Source organism: Tripterygium wilfordii, chromosome 4, assembly GCF_013401445.1.
Source record: "Tripterygium wilfordii isolate XIE 37 chromosome 4, ASM1340144v1, whole genome shotgun sequence".
NCBI lineage: Eukaryota > Viridiplantae > Streptophyta > Magnoliopsida > Celastrales > Celastraceae > Tripterygium > Tripterygium wilfordii.
In genome coordinates this window covers 315,553-333,824 of record NC_052235.1, presented here as the reverse complement: position 1 = coordinate 333,824, position 18,272 = coordinate 315,553, and the positions used below count along the sequence as shown (strand labels likewise).

The window sequence follows — 18,272 nt, the reverse complement described above, 5'->3', positions numbered from 1 at the left end:
GTTAGTCCCGTACACTTTGCACTGTTTTGGTTACACCCTTTACTTGTGTTGACAAACCACAACTCAAGTAGTACTCATGGCCCTCCCCCACCCGTCTTCTCGAGGCCACAACAAAACAATTCGACGCTAGCTATTTTTCATAATAATGTCATTGGCTAATCTTATTCTTTTGTGATTTGACAGGAAAAAGGTGCCAAAATGGACAGGCTTTCTGCAAGGCTGCTGATTCAGGAACATTATGAATTAAGATTTGATGAATTAATAGAGATATTACAAGAAATATAGAATTTGTTGTTGTGAGAGGAGTATGTGAATCAACTCAACTGAAAACTACAGTAATTAAGCTGGTAATAGTATCATATATAGCAAACGAATCCAAGCTCTTTATTCTTATGAGGGGCAGGAAGACATATATACAAACACAATGAAAAGATTAGTAAATGAAAATCCTCTAAAACTAGGAAGAGAACCAACCATCACAAGATGAGATGCAAACAACACTTGAAATGTCCTAGCTAGCTAGAAAAGAGAGGGGGAGTGTTTAGGGATGGATATATATATATATATATATATATATGCAAGGCCAGCACAAGCCCTAGCTGGCAAAAGACCTAGAGTGAGAGAGTTGCATGCTAACTTATACATATGGTGTATGGAGAGAGTTTAATCAGACGTCCCTAACATGGAAGACGTTAGGGTTCTTAATGACAATATCATACATGTAAACAGAATTGAACTTAGAGAAATCTCTGGGGAGAGAGATGAGATCAATAGAGGAGTGCTTGTGGAACTGGTAGAGGTCAGGGTCTCCTCCATAATACCTCTCCCATCCAAGCTCATTTAAGAGGCTCTCAAGATAAGAGTATGAAGATACTACTTCCCCTGTTGGCACGTGCACCAAAACTTTCTTCCTTGAAGAGCAAGTGCTGCCTCCTCCTCCTTGTTTTTCCACTAAATGGAACACTCCATTATTCTTGAACATCCAAACACCAGACATTCTGCTTTTGAGGTTGATTTGTTTGAGTTAGCTTGCTAGCTAGTGATAACTTGTTGGGTGATGGTACCTGGTGAGTGAAGAGTAAGAAGGGGGAGGGGGTTTATATATACATGCGTAAAGTTAACAAAAGATATTCTAGTGATTATAGTAGAGTAGGGCATGTCGGGGTTTGGCTTAGAATCTGAGATATTGTGGGTCCAAGTGGTTTTATATATATATCAGGCCAGGGCATATATATAAAAATATACCATCCATGGGTAATTGTTGGGGGGGAATCTCCATTTGGTGTATATGAAGGTGTAAGAGCTTTTGCATTGCCTTTCCTTTCTGAAATGGAAGAATCTTAAAGTAATAAAAAAATGTTGGGAAAAGGTAGTTGAAAACCACGAGCTGTCCACGTGAAGAGAGTAAGGGGAAAGAGATTTGATTGGGAATGCTTTGGCATGCATTTAACATTTTGGGCTCTTTCCTTTCCTTGTGATAAAATTAAACCTTAAAAAAGTAGGATATAGTCCTTGGCTGGCTAGGCTATATATATGTTGTTGTCAATTCCAGTGCATAATGATATAAATGATATATGTATGCTTTCCTAGTTGGTTCAAAACTCTTAAAAGGACCACCAAATGTATATTCAACTAATATCATTGTCCATATAAATATTTTTGTCCCCCTATATGTGTGTGTGTGTGTGAATATTTGAGGATATTAAAATCTCGTGTTACCCATATGAGGCTCACGTGGGCTTAATGGTCCTCAGCTCAGCTGACTCAAATCTATCATTGCATAATTATTAATTCATTTGTTGCGTATGTATGTATGTATGTATGTATGAATTCATTTTCATGTATCCTTAATTTGGTGATTGTCTCTTCTGGGCTCTGACCTCTTAAGCTGATCCATTACATGTATGTTGAATAATTAGTTTGAGTAGACATTAAGAATGGTCCTCAACCTTTGGAACTCCAGTCAACAAGTTTTGATGCTTTGACCTTGTGGTTTCTGCATGTTCCTCTTTAACCCATATATAATTTTGTGAATCCCAAGTGGTGCTGAAAATCCAATAAACCTTTTTTATTTGTTTTATTCAAATATTCTTTATTTCTCACAAAAACCCCACCTGTCACTATTTTCTTTTGTTTATTTGGATAAACATGTCAGCTTTCTGATTCTTTTGTCTACAAATAAACGGATAAGACTATATACGTGTGTGTGTGTGTGTATATATGTATATATTCAGTAATTAAGCTACGCAAACAATGGTTACGATTTGATTAGTTCTATAGTCTATTCCTCCACTAATAATACAATACATTAGTTGATTAAAATTTAATTAGGATGAAATTTAGTTTAATTTCAAACACTCTTACATGTGTGATCTTTGGAGGAGCGCTACAGTTCCTGCTCATTGACATTTTCTTCAGTATTCTCTCCTTTTTAAGGTTGCAAATTATTGTTCTCATAATTGACGTACAAATTAAGGGAGAGTTTGATTTGCTGGGGGAACAACAAACTTTTATGAATATATATATATATATTCCTTCTTAGCTTAGCTTTTATTTTATTAACCAGAATCCACCAAAAGGAGTTATAACCTCCATCCGCTACTTTGAATGTCTCACGCTCACCAATACTAAATTCTTCTAAATTGAAGCTATCATAAAATAAAATGCTAAACCCTAATCATTGATGTGCTTGTGTAGCTTTCTAGGGTTTCTTTATTTTTAATAATATTTCCGTACTAACTCTCATGGGGTGTTGAGGATTAACTCATTGGTCCTTTCTTGGGAGGTATATATGCCAATCACTTTATTATTAATAATTAGTAATTACACAAAGCAATATCCAAAAGAAAATAAAAGGGAGGTGGTATATGTACCCTATTTATTTATATTAAATTGAGGAATTTCATTAGAGAAAGCAACCATAAATTTTATTCTTAAAAAAAAAAATGGTGATTGAAATGAGAATCCAAATGTATATTAATCAGAGAGCATATAAGTTCCTATTCGTGTATATTAAATCATGCAATGATATTGAAGAATAGTGCAGAAGCTGGTGTTAATCCCAGATTAGTATAACTTTTGTCATGAATATTGAATGGAGTGCCTTTGCAGAATTTTAGCTTAAAGGAATACCCATACCCAAAGTGTCAAAAGTAATTACTAATTAGACAAGAAAGAGAGTAATTTCTAAGTATATGGTGATGCCATATTCTCCATCGCCATCAGAATATTAGGATTAATAGACTTTGGCTTTCAAAATGAATTTAAAATTAAACGACAACAATTAACTGGAGAGCGCGAGACAGTATGTGTGTGCCAATCAATCAATTAATTAATTAGTTCATGAAAAAACGAATAATGGAATCCCACCATAAAATATTAAAAACAAACAAACAAACAATTGTTTGCGCCTTTGCGTTGTTATCCTTAACCGGCCCTGGGCCAGGGCCAGCATTGTATACAAGCAGTTACAGGTAATTAACAAAGTTGGGCCTGCCAAGTTCATAGATTTCCCCAGCCCACCATTAATTCAATTAACTAACTAAAAAGCAAATCAATACTCTGAATAATCACACTCGCAAAATTCCATTCCAGAGTCAATTCCAAGGCACTCAGAAAAAGATTTTCACCCTCTTGAATTAATAATAAAAGAAAGAAGATGCATCCAATCATCTCCTACTTCCTAAGCACAAGCTCTATCAAACATAACTCATGCATTCATAATTGGCAGAATGATGATTTACTACTCTAAGCAAGGAATGTTATCTGCATCAGAGAAATCCATTATCAACGCAAAATCCCATAGCAAAATTGGAAATGAAGAATATCTCCAACTTGCCTGCAATCCAATTTCTACTTCAATTACTAAGACTAGGAGAAATATAGCACGGGTAACCTAAAGCCACTTGTATGAATTGAATTGCATCGCATCTTTCTATGAGCATATCAGCAACATCACCGTCAATCAATAAACAAAAAAGAAGAATTTCCTCCCCCTCATGCTATTTTCCATTCTTTTACCTTTTACCCCACAATTCTGAGCAACCAAGCAGAACCACAGACAAGAACAAACTCACTTCGACAAGACATTATCACCACATATTCTTGAATACAAACTAATTGCAAAACCCTAACAACAAAACAAGAAAGCAAAAAAAGCTCATCCCTTGATTCCCTTCAACACTTATCAACGAATGATCAACCAAGACCCCATATGAATGAGATTAACAATTTCGAAAATCTTGATGGGCCTAAGCCCAGAACTCTTCTCTTTTCGATTTAATTTTCATAGGAACAAACAGTCTTGCACACACAAATCCATCAGTATCATGGACAAATGCATCGACCTGCTCAATTAATACAATAAAATAATAAAAGCAAAACACAGATCCATTTCGATATCCAAAAAAACTGGAGCACAAAGAAGAACCAACATAATTGACGACAAAAAGATATGCTGTGCAAAAGATTTCCAATTTGATAGCAGATGCATCCAACTTAACTGGTTAATTTCACTTCAAGCAGTAACAAAAACCACAGTTAGTCCCTCCTTGTATGAATTGGCTCATCGTCTAAGCTCACAAACAACATCCAAAAAAACAATTAGTTGCCCCTTTCAGTAACTGAGAATACACCTGCACAATCATTCCATCTTGTCAATTATATCTGAGATTACTTGAGCCATGTCAAGGTCCTTCATTGGCTTGAATGGTCTTTTCATGTCCTGCAAAGATGACAAATAAGCACAAATCAGGCAGCTCCTAGGATCAGATCAGCAAGGATCTAAGCAGTATTTAGTCAAAACATCTTAGTCATTAGTTTATCAGTTAGCAACATAATGAACCTCGCAGCAGCAACTCAACATAAATCACAGAGTTTAATTACCCATAACAAACAATGTTTATTCATCTTCCAATCAAAAGGTAATCCAAAAATCACATAGTATTTGCTTTCCACAACTAAAAATGCATTAAACTGTGGTTAGGACGTCATATCGGTTTGCAGCTGAAGTCCACTTCCAGAAAAAGAATCACTGAGCAAATAAGCAAGCAGAAATAGAAGTAAAGACAAACTATATAGTCCAACTACAGCAAGTATTACCAGAAGACTGATGAATGTCTCCCCACCCTCCTCCCGTACTTCAAAGCATCCCTTCCTTGGCTGCTAGAATAACATCAAGGTAAGAAGTGAAAATGGAAAACTTAGCAAAAGGCGTACTGTGAAGAGATCAACAAAATATACACATGAGGAGTCATCTGTAAACTAACGTTGTCAACCACAAGTTGTTACCAAAGAAAATTAGACATTGGTGAGAAAATCTTCAAGGAAAAATAAAATGACAATGCAGCTTCTATATATTATCAAACTATAAACAATTAACAGAATTCAAAATCAGTAGAAAGATTTAAATTTAAATGCTACAAACATCATCACTGTCCATCTTCAGGAGCCTTACCAAATTGTCTAGAAATTTTTATTTTCACAAACTCTGCCCATACATAGCATTTCAGTTCTTTAAGTTCAGTAAAATCATTCAGAACAGAAACTCAGTCTCAAACTCAACACCATAGAAGGTAACTTGACAACAGTCAAGAATGTAGAAAATTATGATATAGCATCGGTAAACAAACAAAAAGTATCAACTCTCGAAGAGGATGTAGGCACAATACGAATTTAATTTTTGCATTGAACACACACTGGCAGAGTAGGTCATACTGACAATCACAGGCAAACCATTAGTACAATTTAATTCTGCATCACAACAGGGGCGTTTCAAAACCCAAGACCTTCAAGTTTGATACTCATTCCAAAGAATTGCATTCAGCAAATTTACCTTCTCAGAGTTGACAATGACATTGATACCAGGAACACGTTCCTCCAAACCAGCTTTCACCATATCAGCCCTTTTCTTGAATGATGTGCACTGCTTGCTGCAGTGAAACAATAGACTATAAGAAAAAAATAAAACGTAATGGAAACAATGAATGGAAGCCCTTTCCCCAATCAAAATCGACAAGACAATACAAATTCAAGAATATGGAACTTCCTCACATCACTCAACAACATATCTAATCCACAGAAGATAATATCTCAGAAGGAAATACAAAGAAATCCTCTAAAAACATGTCAAACGGGATTTTAAGTAAATTTGAAATTGAGCTCTTGTTAGAAGAGATATATCAACAAACATCAGTTTCCCCTTACCATCAACCCATTCCTCCAGAAGTTTAACAGAAGCATTTAACATAAAGCACCAATCATTCTAACACAATATTTTCGAAGCATTGCGTATAATTTCTTGCCAATAAAACAAAAAAAGGGCAGGGATGAAAAGAGGAGTAGAGAAAGTAGGCAAAGCAGAATATGTATGTATGATTAAATTCACGCATTCCTAACATCTTAAACTGTGACGAAGACAGAGATTTATCATGGGTTGGAGCAAAGTCTCAAAATGGGGCTACCCGGCCACATGAGTATTGGAATGTGTCTTCACCTCTTCCAACAGTAACTTAGATGAACCTTATTTGCACCTCTCACTTTACTAAGGACACCCATTAACGCGTTAAAAAACACTCTTTTAACACCCCATTGACCCTACCACTTTCAATCTCAAACTCTTCCATCTTCTTTTTCCCCACCACTTTCGGTCCCAAATCCTTCCATCTTCTTCTTCCCCACCACTTTCAATCCCAAATCCTTCCATCTTCTTCTTCCCCACCACTTTCAACCCTAAATCCTTCCATCTTCTTCTTCCCCACCACTTTCAACCCCAAATCCTTCCATGTTCTTTCGAGAGTGACTTGCTCCAAACCTTTGACAGAGACCCACCGACATCCTCGCCTTCATCAATGAGAACTTCAAAGGCAGGGTGCAAAAAATCGTTGTGGAACTTGGGAGGAGAGCAAGAGAGGCTTTGCACCAAGATGATGAGGGAGAGAGCGAGGAATTAGGGTTCTAAGAGTGTAGATTGTGTTTTTCTAAAAAACACAAAATGAGATCTCATAATTCTTATATTTTTAACTAGGATATATTTAGAGGGAGGGTCTAGTAAATAATGGGGAGCAAATAATGTTCATCGTAACTTATTCTATTGAGAGAGAGGGTAATTCAAGATTATCCAAACACAACAGGCCAAAACACTGTTATAACTTATATGGGCATCAAATTCATATTCCAATAAGCTATCCTCAGCTAAACATACCTATTAAGATATAAACAGGAAGCTATTCTCCAATACGTCCTGATTCTAAAACCCTAAACCCCAACAACTTTTGGAAATCAAAACAATCATATTCTCACTTCCGCCATTTTTCTATTAACCTCAGCAACCAAACAAAAACAGTAAAAGGAAAGATGAAAGAAGGTACCAGTGTTCAATAATTATTGTCCTCTTGGCAATAGCATCATCAGTATACTCCGTTCCTCTCTCTTCCTCCGTCTTCTCATTCTGCACCGGTTCTTCCTTGTTCTCATTCTCAGAATCCTCCGGTTTAGCATTCTCCTTCTCCCTCGTCTTCGCTTTCTTCGTCTTCCTCACATCTTGCCGAGGCAACTCATCCAACTTGGCGAGGGAGGTCAACCTACCTGCCGTCCCGCTCCGAGTCACTCTGCCGACCGTAGTACCGGTCTCCGCCGACTTTTTCTCTCCCCCTGTCTTTCGCTTTCTCGGCGCCATTGAAAGGAAGAGGGAGAATCACACGAGACAAAATAAGACTTTCCCTCTCATAAACTGAAATATTTTGGGTCGCTTCCCGCGCACTTCAGCTAATTGGGGGAACTGACGGTCAAGATCACATGATGGGAAGTGTCGATAATTGGTTTTGTCCGTTTCGAGGGAATGGAAAGGTCTAGAATGCGCCACGTCGACATATTTGTCAGATAAGTTTTCACGGGTGAAGTGACCTTCTCAAGTGTCACTATAGCATTGGACCTGACAGCGGACCTGGGCTTAGCGCTGCTCTATAGCATTGGGCCTTCGATGTCGCGAAATATATTATAATCAATGATGTATGTGCTAGCTCTGTTTTACAAGCTAAATAATAAAATTGAATATTTGTATTATGCGGCTTCTCTCTCTATTTTTTTTAGAAAAAGATAGACATATTGATTAACTGGGTAAATCTAACAAGTACATAGCATGGGCAGAGGGATGAACCTCCCCCCAAATAATGTGCGGCTCTCTTGTATGTGTTTTGTGCGCAGCTTTTCTTTCTAGCAATGAAATTCAAAAATACTCCTATTGATTAATAAGAAGTGAAAAAATAATAATAAAAGAACAGATGATTCTTTAGCAGCACCAAAATTAATAACGGGTCGGAAACAACAAAAACTCTGTAGTATAAACTGAATTTTTGAATAATCATGGAGACTTGTAACCAAAAAAAAAAAAGAGCACAAAATTGTAAATCAGTCAACCCAAGGGGAAGTGGCAACAAGAAGCAAGCCGACAACCTCCAAGTCAAGCAGACCCTAAATATATCGCCACTAATCTTCATTTTGAAACTTCCATCAAAATGCGGCGCCGGAAAATCTACATCATGGCCACTTTACATCCTAAGACTATATAACATAACTAGCTGCGGGCTACAGGTGAGCAGCAGCTCCCCGTCAATAGAAGAATAGAAATGACAGACAAGTCCTAAACTGTTGTATAATTGGAGAAGAGGAACAACAATCTATCCAGAGTTTCAGGATAAAACTTCCGGGCAAATAAATAGCAAGGCCGCTTCATTCCATTCCATAAGCAAGGTTTGACAGTCACTGTCTTCTGCAGTGGCAAATGGAACCGATGCCAACAATTTTTAGTCTTCATTGAAAGGAATATAGAAATTTAAGGGGAGAAAAAGTAAATCAAATCTCTCATTACCACCATATTTATAATTTTTTTTACCTTGGAATCACTTGTAACATGCATGTTTTCATCGATGGACTGCAATGGGAACAAAGTGTTGCTGAGTCCATAAACATGTACGTAGAAAAATCCATCAAATGAACAACGAGCAAGTATAAGATTAAGATATCTGAGGCATACTGTAATGTTCTTAAGAAGCTCATAAGTAACATCTTGAGACCTATATGCTTTTGGATGCCACTTTCCCTCAGACCAATCAACATGTGTTACTGACCAATTTGCAATGCCAACTGGATCTATCATCTGAGGAACACAATGGTGAACCAAAATCACAAACAAAGAGATTGCAAGAACTAACGTCTAAGTTTAAGAAGAAGAGCAAAGGTTCATGTACTGACACGAAATAGAGTCGGCAAGTAATGCTCATCAGCATAGCAGTTGCGTCCATCCATGTTCGGCTGAGAAAGTTTAAGCCACCATTGTCAAATAGTTAGCAAATTACAGCTTTCAAAGTTTCATATTAACTTCTACAACAGCAAGATTGGGCAGCAAGACCAAATTTGTACAAGCACAGGCAATGGAATGCATAAAATAACTTCCAAGGATTAAAAATGCAAATTAATTGCCCGTTTGTGTCTTCTGAATTAATGGACGCCATTATAATACGATAACCATTGTATATAGAACTCAACTCTAATCAACACTGTCATACGGTCATACTCAATCTGTGGCTCATTCATATACTTGGAAACAATTCATGTTATTTATTAAGGGAAAAATAACAGTGAAACAAGAAAAAAAAAACAGCCACCACTAGAATTTTGGAGAACGGTCCTGTTGAAGAGCTGGAGAAGTATATTTTGACAGGCAGTTCCAATGAAACAACAAAGGCAATGTGGCATGCACCAAGCAAGATCCATGCAGCATAATAGAATGCACAAATGACAAACCACATAATGTTCTGTTGTAAAAAGCCTCGTTAACACTAAGAAAATCCACAGAGTACGGAATGAAAAAGTAGAACTTTGTATGAAGTTAAATTTGTGGTTTTAATTGCAGAGGCCACTGCAACGACAACACAAATATGCAAACAAAGCAAATTATGATAATGAACTGGTTACCTTGCAGAAAAGCTTAAATTTTCTGTAATATAGGCTGTCTGCCATAACTATTATGGCATGCTGCCGCTTCATGGAGAACCACTGAAATAAAACAAACTAAAGATGAGCATGAGGTATACTCCCATTGACTTTGCTACAATAGTAGATATACTCCCACTGAAATAAAAACATATCAATCATGAGAGAAAAACTTTGTTCCCACATACAGAATTCAATATCTTTCGAGATAAACTAATAAGCTCTAAGCTCAGGATAAAATGAGTGCTCATAGGCTAAAAAGAATGTACCTGTGAAGCCTTCCGAAAATACTTCTTTTCAACTTCAGGCATCATATGCTCTGAATACCTTCCATTTCCATGTGGACCAGGATCCTCAAAACTAGAGAGAGAGAGAGAGATCAGATATAGAACTTTGCAGTTGAAACAAAAAAGAAAAATATACAACTACAAGATATTCTTCTGGAGCCAATAAACTAAACGTCAAGAGAAGGATTCCCCTTTGCAAAGTATACCATTCTTACCAGTCAATAAAGCTGACATTTGTGAACATGAGATAGTTATATACATAGTCAAAGTTATGCAAAGGCACACAACTGGAAGAAAGGTAGAAGAAAAGGATTAGATAATATCTTAAAACGTCAACATCAAACATGGATTAATTAACCTAGAGTGTTTTCTAAGAGAAATCTGATAATCACCTATCCGACAACAAAACAAACTGCTGGTTATCAGGGTCTAGGAGTGCATGTGCCAACAGTCTCTTCTCCGCATCAACCATTGATATCTTTCCCCAGGCTACCTGCAAGCAACTTGATAATGTTATCAACTCCAGGGTTTCATTTCATTTACCATATGAAATAATAATATAACAGCATAACTAGAAATAAATTATGGTATTACAATTATGAATTTGATAAATAGTGTAAAGAATTTGATTGACATCCAATTTGTGGTTGAATAATGTATGGCTTATGGATTCAATTTTAAAGTCTTATCATGAATATCAAGACTCAATCTAGATTGAATCGATTAAAAATTGAAAAATTAGTTCACAGTGTCACTTGGTGCAAACATCAAGGGATCCTATCATCCAACTGAGGAATGTATGACATATCAAAATTGCAGTTTGGCACATTCATAGAAAATCCACTACAAATAAATTATTTAAAAGGAAAAGCTACATTAATTGAGGAGTAGATAAAAATAAATAAATTCCTACTGTAGCATAAAATTTTCACCTATGGATTCACATACCATTTCACTAGTTTGGAATAAAGCTTTTGATAATGATGACGATGACAGCATAAATTTGAAAAACGCAAATCATATGAGAAATGCATAAGAAACGATCTGAATAAGGAAAATGCATTGGCGTAAGAACGTATGGGAGGAATTGTTGAGCAGAATGACTGATAATCCAGATTCCATCCACCGAATTCTCATTTTATTGCACAAAATACATAGCACATTGAATCAAAATATGTTAACGAAACATCCCGGCAAATATAATCTCGCAAGACAATTCAGTTTCCTCCTTTATATCGCTTAAGGCTTAAGCAGGGGCAAATATGAAATATCAAAATTTTCCTTTTAGCCTCCAATGGATTCAATAGGACAATTGTATTAATTTAAGAGGTTTACAAAAAGATGACCTCTAGTCTTCAGATTTACTGAAAAATGTAGTCATGACAAAGCTTTTTTTTATTTTTATTTTTTTTAAATTCATTATTGAGCTTTTTATCTACTGTCACTCCAATTGAGTACAAAAAATAACAATAATAAAGTGTTCTAACCCTTTAACCCTTATAAGCGTGATTTCCAGCATGAATAACAATAATACAGTGATCTAACCCTTCTAAGTGAGATTTCCAGCATGTCTTGCCTCATATGCTTTAAATTATACGTTTTGACAACAAGTATCAAATTATCACCTTGGCATTGTAAATGAAAATAGTTATTTGCTGAATTAAACAGATGATATGAAGTAATTCTGTGTACCTTATCACTGTGAATGTCTCGACCAACAAAGTTCCGGCTCACATGTACAGGTTTTTCCCTAGATGCATGTACATAAACTGAAAATCTGTCTTCATGGCCCTGTAGATAGAGAGGACAACAAGTTATTTTCATCTAATAACTGACTTGCAAAAAAGATTAATTCAGAGCTATTATAAATTCAAAAGGTTAAATTCTTCATTTGATAGACTCCTGACTCTGGACAAAAACACAAACATTCAAACAAGACATAAATTTCTATCAAAATGACATTATCCTATGTACCACACACTTAACTTATCAAAGAAGTTAGACACTTTAACTTTTCACTTATTTTACTTTCTTTGGAATAATTCATAGTCTCCTCTCAATGAGCTCAGATAATGACATTTGCAGAGTTATTACAACATCAGGTGAGCGTTTGATATACTTTTTGAAATCTTATCAATTGAAAGATGGAACATATGAGATGCAAACATACATGCATTATCTACTTTAGTTCATTACTTATACAAACAAGGATCTTCCATACCCCTAATGAGCCATCTGATGTTCAGGCTCTTTTAACAAACAGGAGACCGAATAAAGGTCAAACTTAGGTTGCACAAATATATAAATAAGCCGAACTGGGCCATTGACCAAGCTGAGCCCAAGCGGTTTATGAATGGCTTGACTCATTTAAAGCCACAAACACAGGAAACTTCTTTCCAAGAGTTCTCTTATTGGCAGCATCTCCATTGAAGAGGAACCGTATTTAAATAACTTTTCCACCTATTGGTCATTTCTATCTGATTGAAAAACAGACTTCCCCAATGTATAACCCAAATGGGATCTCCTGGTGATATCTGCAAGAACTAATTGTTTTCTAACTGTAAGGTTGTAATCTTCTATATGGCGTATGTTCCAAAATGCTTGAAAATCAGAATAAGTAATGAAATCAAATCACTACTATATTTGCTAGTCAGCTCATTTCTCCCAAATTCCCAATCATACCACAACTTTGGTGTTTAAAAACCACAATCTCAAGCATTCTTTCATCTTCACATCCATGACTTAAATAAGTTAAATTTGCTTTGGCATTGCTTATTCACACAGTCTTTCTTGAACAAAAAGAAAAGTAAATATAAACAGAAGAATATGAAAATATCAATGCCAAAGACAGTTTTCATTAGCTGATACCACTGAAAAGGTATGGCATAATTCGGTCCAGAAAACCATTATCTTGGCTAAACAGTAAACTCATACGAAAGGGCAAATCAAAGGTAATATCCATTGCAACAAAGATTGACATTATTGGTCCCAATACCTTGCCTTAGGCGAAAGATTTAATTTCACACCATAAATAGCAAATCTCAAAAATTGATCTCGAGATGAAAAATCACATTCATGAGAAAAGGAGAATGTATGAAGGAAAGGATCCAAAATAAGGGTAAAACAACATGCTCCATGCACAAGGCTCCCGCAGCGGGTCAGGGAAGGGCAAGAAGCATGTAACCTTACCCTGACAATGGGAGAGGTTGTTTCCACCAGGAGTTAAGCCATGACATCTTGGTTGTTCTGAGGCAACCTTACCACTAGGTAAAGGGTTTGCCCTTATAAAGAAACAAAAGGTGTAGACAGGAAATAAAGCCTTACATGAAAGAACTTATCCCACAGCTTCTCAAAAGGTAAAGTCCCTGGAGTCAAAAACATGAAAGCTATTTTTGGATTCTTAGATTGAGTAGGAGCTTTTTTCAAAATTTCCTCAAATACAACCTGACTGGCAGTCTCCTCATCAGTCAGTTCCCTGGAAGGTATAACAGGAGGTTGTTCGAAGATGGTACAACCACTTGATGTAAAGAAATAGCAAGCTGCAGAGCTTCTCGGTGGGTAAACATAGGCACCAATCAAGAAGATGCTCACCAAAGATACCAAAACAATAATCCACACTGGCCTCTTTAAATGAGGTCGCCGTCGAGACCCAGACATTATTAGAATGTCCCTTGTGCCTTGTAGCCATGCACGACCTGTCTTCAAGTAAGGTAAAAGCATCACAGCCGTATCTCAAAGCATCTTTGATTTCTTTCTTTTACCATCATACCCTGTTAACCTTAATGACGAGACTAGCCAGCAACTTGCACAACTAGTTGACAAGGATCTGAAACATGGATAAATATGAACAATTATATGTCACAAGAGCAATGTAAAATGTTTACCTATAAATAATCTCGATATGTGCCAGAATATAGAATGTAAAAGTAACATCCATATTACTTTATCCGGACGAATTAAAGTTTCAAAACAAGCAGTATTAGCTGCTTATTAGCTGAGTCTCTTTATCAATGTCATTTTACGCAAAGACAACTGCATAAGGATTTCCAGTCAGGCATTAAACCCTACTGATGTGAATTTCTGAATTTTGATAATTCAGATTATCTCAGCTGCTGATTTTAATTAATCACAACTATCCCTGACAGAATACAATTACTTTCAAATCATTATCACATATAAGCCAATAAATATAACTTTCACCAGCAACATCAACAAATCACCTACAGCTAACGTTTCAACTCCGTTTTAAAAGTAAGCGTTGTTTATTATTATATTCATATAGAATGAAACTGAGCACTCTTTTAATTCAAAGGCTCCAATCACACGATTATAAGTTACAAACAACTGCAACGGACATACTCGGCAATCCCATTGCAGAAGAGTCTTTATTATCCCAATGGCAGACCAGCAATAAGAAATGATATTAAAAAAACTATATGGAAAGAAAATGTTGGCAAAAACTGAAACACATCTTGATGTAGTATGTCTTTGGCAATCATGATCATTGGCCAATAAACCAATAAGCTAGATGTCATTTTCAGCAAACGAAATGATGAAAAAGTAAACAATAACACAAAATAGAACATGAAATTGAAAGCAAAGAAGACAAGAAACTGAATCACATCTCTGCGTAGCGGAATCTTTTGCGTCACATATTTGACAGTAGATCGAGCAGGACTAAAAAATTTGCCAAAAAATTACTCTATGCTCAACTTAATAATAACATTGCTTATTCAGACACTAGCTAATCAAGAATCATGTTAATCACAAAGAAGTGCAATAAAACGAACAAATCGATGCCATTGCAGTAGTCAAAATCATCGTAAAAAACGAAACAGGCAGAAACGAAAAGAAACTAAATCACGTCTCTGTGTAATAGAATGATCATAAGATCATCCGACAAATCAACGACCCAAAAGTGAATAAAAAACCGATAGATGTCGTAGGTGTAGTACCTTGGACGTAATGTAGCTGGTCCAATATGAATCTCGAATCCGAGATTTGGAGATCGACAGCGTCTGGAGATCTAATGCTGTATGAGAATCGAGATTAATCGCAGTAATCAGGCTTTTATACCACTAATTTTCCGCTTATTACAAGTTAATCAAATTTTCTCGGACTTTTCTTCTCTGAGCGAGCGTGTATTTTCCCTGGAAAATCCCTCGCGATGGGTTTTTTTATATGATTTTTGATTCGCTGTGAAGGGTTCAAAAATCAAAACAACCTTTCGTATATTCTACACTGCAGCCGGCGAGATGTATTTTCATATAAAAAAAAGGTATTTTATATATTGGCGTAATTTGCACTTTTATTCGTATGTATTTTGTAATAAATACTGTGTATCTCTGTACTCGACCCCGACACGTCTCTCTCGTCGACTTTGTCTTTGTACAACTTGATTGTTGACTCTTTTTTTTAAAGATTATTAAGTTATTCAATAAATTAATAAATTAGGTAATTGAGAGTAGTAGGTAGTCGGGCCATCATAAATATATAGTACAATCAATAGGATTAAAAAAATATTGAAAAACACAAACACTAAAACGACCATCGCTAGACACTCTTGGGACTCGAATGACACCGGACAACTGTCGAATGATGCCATGTTCCCACCTCGAATGACACCGGACAACTGTCGAATGATGCCATGTTCCCACCAGTGTATGCGTGGGAAACAAATATTGAATAAAAAAACCAACACACACATTATAACTTGGATATACTGCAAAGATCTTAGCTTCCCCTTCAATAAGAGATGTCGATCTCTTTAAGATATGAAAATCTTATCACTATTCCCTGACTGAGGTCATGGGTTCTAGTCTCACCTCCTCCGAATATTTATAAGGAAGTGTGTGGGTTTAGTCTGCCCCTACGTGGGCTTGATTTGTGCCTCCTGCATGGGGCCTGTTGACACCTGTACTTTCATAGGTTTGATCTGGTGGTGTGTCGTATATTGTATTTGTACTTGTATTCAAAAAAAAAAATCTTATCACTATACAACCGAATATACGTCGTTAGAACACACCAGAAACACCGATGATTGAAGATTCGTAACAGATTGGGGAGATGTACAGTCGGAGAAGATAAACCCTGCAAAATCTTTATTCAACACAAAAGACATTAAAAAAATAAATAGATCTAGATTGAGAAATGACAGATAAATTCCATGGGAGGAGGAAGAGATGGGGAGGAGAAGAAGAATCGGATCTCTCCTCCTTCCCAATCGATTTTGAAGATGAGATGAGAGTTGAAAGGTTTTTTTTAGAGGTAGAAAATTCTCGTTACTAAATTATTAATTAATCTTGACTTTTCGGTTGGTCATACTCTTTCAGATATACGTAGTTGCCCTTGCAGGTCTTTGTGAAAATTGCACTTACATTGGAAAAATATTCAATGACTTTTTTTCTTTTTGATTTTTTTTAAGTAACACACCACCAAATCAAGTCTACGAAAGTACAAGTGTCAACAGGCTTCGCTAGAGGCACAAACCAATCTCACACAGGGGCAGACTAAGCTCACACACCTTCGCAGGGGCAGACTAAATTATCTACTTATGCATTAAAATATTACAAACTACAGGAATTTGAATTCAATTTTGTAAGTATGATTTACCATTCTCAACTAAATTGAATTAAATTTTTTTGAGAGTATTCTATTGGCTATGAAGCATTACATCTACAAATGACATTGCACTTCGAATAATACAAATATTTCATTTCATAATAAGGATTTGCAATTCAAATCCGATTATTAACATAGGATTGTATATAATGAAACTTCGCTACAATTTTTCTCGAGTTCAAAAGCAATGATTGATCCATGATTATATTCTTTTACTACAGTCTTGTATTTCTGTTTTTTTAAGAAAATTTCATTTAAAAACACGGCATTACAATAGACGAAGTTGGTCCTTTATAACAAGGTACTCAATTTCAATAGGACAATAATTTGACCACACATATTGCTCTCTATCATGTTTAGTCATCATCGCAAGAGTATGAGTTACTACATTAATCTAATTGAATATTTCAATGTGCACACTACTTTTTTAAATGCAATGCACCCACTATTGTTGATCGTTGTTCTTTTTTTTGTAGTTCTCCATCAAACTTTAAATTTATCTAACATCACCTTCAAATCTGTCAAAATAAAATCTTTAAATCAGTATAATAATTGTAGAATAAAAATATATATTTTTTTTTAATTTGATACTAGGTTAGGTGATCGCGCGTTACGCGGGTGTTAATTCATGATAAAGAGAATTTTAATATTTATGTAGTGAAATCAATACTTATGTATGTTTGAACAAATCTCAAGCTCAAAGTAATGATGACCTAACATTCATAAATAGTCTCAAAAAGTTGAGAAGCAAAATGTCATTGAATAGAAGCCATGCGCATAATTGCACCTTAATGCACTTGTAAAGAAGGGATATAATATATATATATATATATATAGTCATTTTCATATGAGGACTCACTCATATATTTTATATGAGAAATTTTAATGTTAATCATTGAATGGTTGAGATTAAAAGTAACTTTTTAGTTGACCATTACTAAAATACCCTTATCTTTCATGCTTCTTTCACAAGATCTCCACCTCTCCTTCACACGATTTATCCTTCGTCATCATCACTTGCTTCGATAGTTGTTGAATTGCGACTTGCAGAGAGAGTGGAGATGCTGGAGAAGCAAGACCCAGGCTGCCCCATCTATCTTTGGGGTCGACCAACGCACCTCTATTGAGCAACAAGAACCTGACCATATCAATTTAATCAAATCAGTTTGTATGAATCTCACTGGAGCAACAAGAACCCGACCAAATCAATTCCCCAGCATGAACCTCAACGGAGCCTTTCTATCCATTCACCAACCCAAGAAAGAAATTTAGAGCAACAATTTAATCAAATATGTTTTTCACACAACGAAAGTTGATTTTGCTATATAGAGACCAACTGTAAAAGATGACAAAATTCAAAGCGAGCAAGAGAGG

The 18,272-nt window shown here is 35.8% G+C and overlaps 3 protein-coding genes across 6 annotated transcripts; all 3 read right to left on the bottom strand.

Annotated features, from left to right (window-relative positions):
• Window positions 1–362: 362 nt before the first annotated feature.
• LOC119996518 (flowering-promoting factor 1-like) lies at window positions 363–1,054 on the bottom strand. Its single transcript, XM_038843187.1, has one exon. It carries the CDS (start codon window positions 995–997, stop codon window positions 668–670), a length of 330 nt encoding a protein of 109 aa, XP_038699115.1. The 5' UTR covers window positions 998–1,054; the 3' UTR covers window positions 363–667.
• Window positions 1,055–4,241: 3,187 nt separating this feature from the next.
• LOC119996265 (selenoprotein H-like) lies at window positions 4,242–7,762 on the bottom strand. 2 transcript variants are annotated; one of them, XM_038842836.1, is made up of 4 exons: window positions 7,368–7,762; window positions 5,834–5,930; window positions 5,101–5,163; window positions 4,242–4,723 (listed from the first exon to the last, which is right to left on the bottom strand). In XM_038842836.1, exons 1-4 carry the CDS (start codon window positions 7,673–7,675, stop codon window positions 4,643–4,645), a joined length of 549 nt encoding a protein of 182 aa, XP_038698764.1. In that variant the 5' UTR covers window positions 7,676–7,762; the 3' UTR covers window positions 4,242–4,642. The 2 variants fall into 2 exon arrangements, with proteins under 2 accessions (XP_038698764.1, XP_038698765.1); XM_038842837.1 differs by having other exon boundaries at window positions 5,101–5,160; window positions 7,368–7,761.
• Window positions 7,763–8,302: 540 nt separating this feature from the next.
• LOC119997873 (glycosyltransferase BC10-like) lies at window positions 8,303–15,507 on the bottom strand. Of its 3 annotated transcripts, none has more exons than XM_038845100.1 (11): window positions 15,233–15,502; window positions 13,602–14,103; window positions 11,970–12,068; window positions 10,670–10,770; window positions 10,493–10,564; window positions 10,260–10,350; window positions 9,973–10,053; window positions 9,250–9,309; window positions 9,032–9,154; window positions 8,891–8,929; window positions 8,303–8,767 (listed from the first exon to the last, which is right to left on the bottom strand). In XM_038845100.1, the coding sequence occupies exons 2-11, from the start codon at window positions 13,995–13,997 to the stop codon at window positions 8,639–8,641; spliced, it is 1,191 nt and encodes a 396-aa protein (XP_038701028.1). In that variant the 5' UTR covers window positions 13,998–14,103; window positions 15,233–15,502; the 3' UTR covers window positions 8,303–8,638. The 3 variants fall into 3 exon arrangements, with proteins under 3 accessions (XP_038701028.1, XP_038701029.1, XP_038701030.1); XM_038845102.1 differs by having other exon boundaries at window positions 8,639–8,767; window positions 13,869–14,103; window positions 15,233–15,507; XM_038845101.1 differs by lacking the exon at window positions 10,493–10,564 and having other exon boundaries at window positions 15,233–15,503.
• Between the last annotated feature and the right edge of the window lie 2,765 nt (window positions 15,508–18,272).

What these genes read in the sequence shown, in the direction of transcription:
- LOC119996265 (XM_038842836.1), bottom strand. Translation starts at nt 7,675, where the DNA reads ATGGCGCCGAGAAAGCGAAAGACAGGGGGAGAGAAAAAGTCGGCGGAG. An exon ending in ACAATAATTATTGAACACTG is followed by an intron (nt 5,931 to 7,367) that starts GTACCTTCTTTC and finishes GTTTCACTGCAG; the next exon opens with CAAGCAGTGCACATCATTCA. An exon ending in TCATTGTCAACTCTGAGAAG is followed by an intron (nt 5,164 to 5,833) that starts GTAAATTTGCTG and finishes ATGTTATTCTAG; the next exon opens with CAGCCAAGGAAGGGATGCTT.
- LOC119997873 (XM_038845100.1), bottom strand. Translation starts at nt 13,997, where the DNA reads ATGCTTTTACCTTACTTGAAGACAGGTCGTGCATGGCTACAAGGCACA. An exon ending in GAGACATTCACAGTGATAAG is followed by an intron (nt 10,771 to 11,969) that starts GTACACAGAATT and finishes AGTTGCTTGCAG; the next exon opens with GTAGCCTGGGGAAAGATATC. An exon ending in AGCTTCTTAAGAACATTACA is followed by an intron (nt 8,930 to 9,031) that starts GTATGCCTCAGA and finishes TTCCCATTGCAG; the next exon opens with TCCATCGATGAAAACATGCA.
- LOC119996518 (XM_038843187.1), bottom strand. Translation starts at nt 997, where the DNA reads ATGTCTGGTGTTTGGATGTTCAAGAATAATGGAGTGTTCCATTTAGTG.